Genomic DNA, 7,889 nt, shown 5'->3' on the forward strand with positions numbered 1-7,889 from the left:
ATTTTCTTTTATATATGCCGTAACAATTCACGAACCCTATTCGGACAGACAAAACCCTTCACGTACATACAGGCTACAGCAGCTTTTCTCCAATAATCCATTAATTCCTTCATCAACTTCCATAAACCAAATTTTTTTTTAACCTAACTCTCTCGTACACCAACCACTACTAAGTCTAAAATAACTCTCTCGTACACCAACCACTACTAAGTCATTTTTAGACCTCTCATAATCTAACCCTTATCTTTGCTCTTCATAAAAAATAACACCACAAATTTTCTCAAATACAGTGTCCATTCTAACATACAATTCTTTGCACACTTTGTATATACACAAGACACCCTTACATTCTAACACTAAAAATTTCTTTTCCACCAATTTTCAATATTTGTTGCATTTGCAGGTACAATAGTAATGGAAAGCTAACACAAAATCATGCTCGGAAAGCCAAATCGTTGCAACTCAAATCTCCGACGAAGCCGTGTTCGTTGACGCACACTGATGTCGGTAAAACATCACCGCTGGTGAGCCCCTCGATGCCTGCGTGTAACACCACAGAACAACATCTTCACACTGCCGCTGCACAAACTCTAGGCTTAGCTCTTAATCCCGACGAACCGCCACCACTCCGTCATCAACGGATTTGCAGAGCTACGAATGCCAGCCTCTGAATACTGTTCTTTTCCGTCGCCGTAGGTAACGCCTTCGACTCTGTTTGCTTTGTTTGTGCAGGTGCCATTGTGTTGTTTATACTGAAAGATAAAAAAGAAGGATCGAAGTCTGGGTGGGGTTCATGTTTTGATACCACTTTGCTCCTTAATTCTTTAATCAATTTATTATTATACAATGGTATATCCACTTGTCATCGTTATACTGGTTGAAAAATGTTTGAAAAGTAAAAAAATGGCTAGTAGGAGAAAGGACTGCGTTGCCGTTTGCGGTTTGGGTAGTTATATTGTTTTTCTATTAGTTTTTATTATTATTTGGTAATTATAATTTGGATTAGTTATTTAGGTTTTTGCAATATGGTTTTTTGGGGCCTTAGCCCATTCATTTGTTATTCGCCATTTTTTTTCTTTTTTTTTTTGTATGTTAGTTTTAATCTAACATTTAGTTAATTTATATCATTTAGTTAAGGTTGGTTTAGATCAATTAGTTTAATTCATCCATCTTAGTTTAATTCATCAATTAAAAATATAAAAAATATGTTAGTTTTTATTTATATTATTCAAAATACAAAAAAATCTTTAATTAACCACTTTTTTTAGAATGTAATATAGATTCTTTTTTTATTTTCTTTAGGCTAACATTTGTTTATTATTTTTTTACTATTTTTTTATCTATTATTTTATATATTGTTACTAACATTTTTTTTTGGTTTTGTGAGGTGTTATACTTTGAGCAATCAAACTATTATGGACATCCATCAGTTGTACATCTTCCTTTATTTTATCATCTTCTACCGATTATTGTAATTGTACATGGGTTGTAATAGTTTTAACTAGGATTTTAATTTCTGCACTCCCCCATTTTTGGTTATGTAATCCCGTCCCCGAAGCCTTGTAATAGTGGTAGGTTTATTTTTTCCGCAATTTACTTTCTGCACCATATACCTGCTAGATGTATGTTTAGGATTGTATGGAAAGACTAAAACTGAACTTAGCTCACTAATTCTGAAGATCAAATATCTGAATCTAACACACTCATTTTACTGTTCACACACTCACCTCTAGGGTTTCCCCTCTTACGTTGCCTTTCGGAAAATAAGAGTCAAGTCCCTTCGAGCGTAGGGATGCCTTAGCCGATGCTGCCTTCGATTCAAAATCACCATGTCCCTCCGATTTAAAGATCATAGTCCCTTCGATGTCGCCTTTCGGTATAAATGATCTTGTCCCTCGATTAAATGGTGATAGTCCCTTCGATGGCTAAGGTATCCTTACATGTTGCCTTTATGACTATTCACAAACGCATAGGACTTCCTACCCTCACTATGGTATGGATAGCCCCTATGACGATTCGATGACCCTTCGATGACCCGCACATCCAATGTATAGGACTACCTACCCTTATATGGTATGGATAGTACTATCGCTCAAGGAAAGTCTGTAGAATAGGAAAGACCTTATGAACTTAGGGTAGGTTACTCTTAAGTGCTTGCTCACAACAATTCAAATCAAACGCTTTTCGCACCCCGTTTTCTAACGTTGTCTTTTTAGACATTTTCAAAACAAAAGTGTTTTTCTAAACACACACTACCCTTTCAAACAAATCAAACATTTCAAACAAAAGTGAGCTAAGCAACTAAGAGCCCATGGATAACCATGGATGCAAAGGGTGCTTACACCTTCCCTTTGCATAACCTACCCCCGAACTCAACATCTTTTCAAAGAAGGTATTTCCTGTTCTTTTATGCCTTTCCTAATTGGATAAAATAAAAGTCGGTGGCGACTCTTGCTCATCGCAACATTGGTTGCTTTTAAAAAATAAAAGTCAGTTCACCGAGTTACACTCCCTTTTAAACCCTCAAACCCTAATTCTATTACATTTTCGGCGCTGCAGAACTCTCTTCACTCTACGGTCGTACCCATAATGTTTGTTAACAAACCCTTCTCCCACTTCTCTGACGGCTTTCACCACCTCGGTCATTCCAATTTCCAAACCCTAATGGTAACTTTTATCCCCAAATTCCATCGCTAATTTTCTCAGATCTTTATCACTATAATGCATTGAGGTTAATTTCATTATTTGCATTGTTGACCTTAACAGGCACCGCCACCGTCGTCAAAGCCGGCGAAATCCGGAGAAGGAAAACAGAAGAAGAAGAAGAAATGGAGCAAGGGTATCACTGCCTCTTAAACCCCAAACTCCATTGCAAAACTATCATCATCTCTTTAATCATTATCACAGTTTCTGTTATCAACCTTATGAGATTTTCTTGAATCTTAACAAACATTTAAAAATGGATGGTGTGGATATTCTTGCTGCTGACTTGTATTTTCTTCCTTGTGTCAAAGTTGCAGGGCTGATATTAAGTAAGTGAATGATGGAGCTTCAGAGTTGGCCAAGGGTTTCGGTTGTGTTCTGAACTGACCATGACTGGTTCTGTTTCTCTTTGCGACGCAGGTTCGGTTTAGAGACTACACAGCTCCAGATTTTTTTCTTGTGGTTTGAAGCATAATGCAGATTGTTTTTGTTTTCTGATCGTATTTTCTCTTTTCCCTTGTATGTTGAATGCTGAACTGATTTTTTATATGTCTTGTGCAGGGTTCGAATGCAATTCGGTTAACTGATGCAGCAGGTACCTGAATATGTGATGCTGAATACGTGATGCTAAGTTATCATATTGCTTTGTGTTCTGCTGTGTTCATAATTGTGTTTTTAGGAACTTAACTTCCAGAGGCTTAATTGGAACTATAGCTCCTGCCATATCCAATCTAAAGTCGATTGAATATTTGTAAGTCCTTCAATCTACGATATTCAAGTAGCAAGATATATAAATTATCACAAAAATGAAGTCAGTTCCTAAAGTTGAGTAAAACAGTTTGTTCAAATTTTAGGGATTTGTCAAATAACAGTTTGATTGGGGTTGTGCCTGATTTCCTATCTCAGCTACGCTTCTTGCGAGTTTTGTAAGTCAACTGTCTTCACTTCGGTAAATTCTCTAGAGTAGTGAAGCTTTAATGAGGCTAAGTTCACCTAAATGAACTTGAATTTTCAATTAACTTTAATGCTTCAGTTGTTTAAAGTATCATGGTAAGAATGTGTGTATAAATCGTAATTTTAGTGATGTATTTGTTGAAGAAACCTGGAAAGAAATAAGCTGTCAGGAGCAATTCCAATAGAATTACTTGTGCATCAAGAGAATAGTATGCTCAAATTCAAGTATGTTCCATTTCAAGTTTTACTTTTAAGTAATACTCTTTTTCTTTTATGATTGTTTCCACGCCACTAGCTATTGATATATATATATATATATATATATATATATATATATATATATATATATATATATATATATATATATATATATATATATATATATATATATATATATATATATATATATATATATATATATATATATATATATATATATATATATATATATATATATATATATATATATATATATATATATATATATATATATATATATATATGAGTGAAGACCCATTTTGGTCCCTCACAAAAACTACAGAACCCAAATTAGTCCTCCACAAAAAATAGGACCCGATTTAATCCCTTACAAAATATAACCGGGTCATATTAGTCCTTCTGGGGATATTTTTTTCTAACCGGTTTTTTCTTCTACTTTTAAACCGTGACTGGACCGCCAAGTCGTATTTTATTTTTCATTTTTTAATTATTTTTAATTTCGATTTTATTTTTAAACAATTCAGATTTTAAAATATAAAAAAAGATAAGATTTGTTTTGAGAAGGAATCGAACTTAAGACATTTAGGTCACATCCAATGCCTTTACCACTATGTCAACATACATTGATGACAAATAATTGACATGATTTATAATAATATTAAACAATTCTGAAATCAAAACAAAAAATATAAATTTTGATACCTACGGGGTCTCAAACCCAAGTCCCTTCAAATTAAATGGTAATCACTTTATTGTAAATATGAAAAGTAATCTAAGAGGGGTTGCATGAATTAGATTAATTGATATTAGTGAATTTTCTCGATAATGAATGTTAACAATGTTTTGATTTTTTTGAAACTATTATAACAATTTCGAAAAAATTAGAACAATATTGCTAACATTCATAATCGAGAAAAATTCACTAATACCGATTAATCTAACTGATTCACCCGCTCTTAAATCACTTTTCATATCTATAGTGAAGTGACTATCATTAAATTTGAAGGGACTTGAGTTTGAGACCTCATAGGTACAAATTTTATATTTTATATTTTAAATTTAGAATTGTTTAATATTACTATAAATCATGCGAATTATTTGTCACAAGTGTACGTTGGCATAGTGGTAAAGGCATAGGATGTGACCTAAAGGTCTTAAGTTCGATTCCTTTTCAGAACAAATCTTATCTTTTTTTGTATTTTAAAATCTGAATTGTTTAAAAATAAAATCGAAATTAAAAATAAAAATCAATTTAGTATTTAAAATATGAAAAATGAAAAATAAAAGACGACTTGGCGGTCCAGTCACGGTTTAAAAGTAGAAGAAAAAACCGGTTTGAAAAAAATATCCCTAGAAGGACTAATATGACCCGGTTATATTTTGTAAGGGATTAAATCGGGTCCTATTTTTTGTGGAGGACTAATTTGGGTTCTGTAGTTTTTGTGAGGGACCAAAATGGGTCTTCACTCTATATATATATATATATATATATATATATATATATATATATATATATATATATATATATATATATATATATATATATATATATATATATATATATCATTTTTACATTATAAAAGTGTATGGTGTAAGACAAATATCAAATACATAGCATTATTTATTTCTTGCTGTAAACGCAAGTTTTGGTGGAAATCCAAATCTTTGCTCCTCAGGTTCATGCAACAAAGGGAATGGAAATAAGGTTGTGGTTGCATTAGTTGCATCACTCGGAGGAGCTTTCACGATACTAGCAGTAGCAATAATTTCTTTTCGCATATACTACAAGAGACACCAAGGTACATGTTTTTTTTTTCTATTGACTACGCTAACCGTGTCTCAAAATTAGACTTGAATATAAACAATGCAATGATAAACAGTACTTTTTCTTCCATTTCGATAATGACTGTGTTTGCTTCGTCCCAGTTTTCCATCGTTTGAGCAAGGTGGGAAGAATAAAGCAGGAACTAGAGTCAAAGAAACAAGAATTCACCTATGAAGAAGTATTAAGCATTACCAGAAACTTTGAAAAGGTTATGGGAAAAGGAGCATCTGGAACAGTCTACCATGGCTGGATTGATGATGAGACTGAGGTAGCTGTCAAAATGCTATCTTCCTCATCAGCTCAAGGATATCTGCAATTTCAAGCAGAGGTAGTATAATTAACTAACTTGAAAATTTCATCATTCTTGTGTGTGTATAAATATAGTTAACATGTTTTATCATTTTGTGACACACAGGCCAAACTTTTTGCTATAGTTCATCATAAATACTTAACTGGTCTTATAGGGTATTGTGATGATGGAACCAACATGGCTCTAATCTATGAGTATATGGCTAATGGAGACTTAGCGAATCACGTGTCAGGTATTGTTTATATGATCATGTCAGCCTAAAAACTAAGTCAAAGATTTTATCTACTTGTTTGAATTGGAAAAAACCATTTCTTTCTCAAACTTGTGCTATGATTATGATTATTTCCTCTGTTGCATTGAAACTGTATAAAATTGAAATGATATTACAATTTAGGTGGCTTTGTTATTATGATAAAAATTGAAACCAACAGCAACAGTTTCTTCATTGACCAATTTCAAAATGTAATTAAGTTTATATTGGGTGATAAAATCAGTTAACCCCTTTTCATTGGGAGGTTACATGTTAGTAATTTTTGTCAAAAATGGTTGAATTAGAAACTAATCAACCAAACAGATTCCACATTGATATTAGCCTCTAGTTTAAGATGGAGGAACCTTTGAACATGTATTTATAAGCCTTGGGATATTGATAAGAGGATAGTTGTTTTGATAATCCTTGCAAATAAAATGTTTTATGCCACCATTTGAAGTTTTCGTTGTTCAAGTTAGCATAAAAGAACCATCATTTGAAGATTATTTGGTTCTAATCATTTTTTCTGATATTGCAGTTCATCCTGAAAGTTGGAATCCAATGTGGTCTGCATCAAGGTCAGAGTGTGCACATTTTGCAGTTCCTTTATGTGGTTTACTCCCTATTGTGTTTTTATTTTTTCTTTGACTTCGAAATTTGGTTGTTTTATTTTCCTCAAGGGATTGGTATATGTGAATAACACTAGTTGTTGATTATTAATTTATAGTTTTATTCTGATGTATGCAGTCACTAAATTTATTTACATTAAATTTATATTAAACCGTGGCAAGATAAATGGTTTAGAATGCATAACATATAACCACGGTTTTAAATTTGTGGTCATAACCAAACTGTGGCTATATATTGAACCAAAACTGTATGTTAAACGTTAAATTAAAACCGTGGCTTTACCATATGGCCACAGTTCTGTAATCATGGCAAATATAAACCGCGACTTTAATCAAACTACCTAAACCGTGGCCTATAAAAGCCACGGTTGTCAAAAAAACGTGGTATATACCAAAAAACCGTGGACTATACTTTAGACCACGGCCGCATATCCCGCTGTTGGATATTCGTGGCCAAACCGTGGCCTCAGCGTTACGCCACGGTTATTTTGCATATAGCCTCGGTTTCTTGGGCGTGGCAGGAGACCTTTTTTTTTGTAGTGTCTATAAGAATGAATAAGTTATATGAGAATGAACATGAACCATTAAATTTTAAAAAAATGGTGGAGATTATGTGTCATTCTTTTTTTTCTCTCCTCCATTATTAAAATAAACGATGGAAGATAGAGAAAAAAGAATGACACATAATCTCCACCATTTATTTTAAAATCTAATGGTTCTGATTCATTCTCACATTCTCATATAACTTATCCATTATAACTGGATATGCTATATATATATATATATAGGGGATGACTCAAGTGAGAACACTTGGTTATTATGAGAAATGAGAACAATGAATCACGACCATTAAATTTTGATTTTGTTGATTTTAATGGACTAGATTGATTTCTCTTTCTATCTTGATTTAAAATAAATACTAAGGATCATAGAAAGAGAAACCAATCTAGTCCATTAAAATCAACAAAATCAAAATTTAATGGTTGTGATTCATTGTTC

The 7,889-nt window shown here is 32.7% G+C and overlaps 1 protein-coding gene across 1 annotated transcript; it reads left to right on the forward strand.

Annotated features, from left to right (window-relative positions):
• The first annotated feature begins 2,959 nt into the window (after nt 1-2,959).
• Nucleotides 2,960-7,000, forward strand: LOC131615123 (putative leucine-rich repeat receptor-like protein kinase At2g19210). Its single transcript, XM_058886621.1, has 10 exons — nt 2,960-3,032; nt 3,124-3,128; nt 3,265-3,281; nt 3,383-3,454; nt 3,558-3,629; nt 3,802-3,882; nt 5,521-5,675; nt 5,803-6,029; nt 6,117-6,243; nt 6,800-7,000. Exons 1-10 carry the CDS (start codon nt 2,960-2,962, stop codon nt 6,907-6,909), a joined length of 939 nt encoding a protein of 312 aa, XP_058742604.1. The 3' UTR covers nt 6,910-7,000.
• Nucleotides 7,001-7,889: the final 889 nt, after the last annotated feature.

This window comes from Vicia villosa, linkage group LG6 (assembly GCF_029867415.1).
Source record: "Vicia villosa cultivar HV-30 ecotype Madison, WI linkage group LG6, Vvil1.0, whole genome shotgun sequence".
Lineage (NCBI taxonomy): Eukaryota > Viridiplantae > Streptophyta > Magnoliopsida > Fabales > Fabaceae > Vicia > Vicia villosa.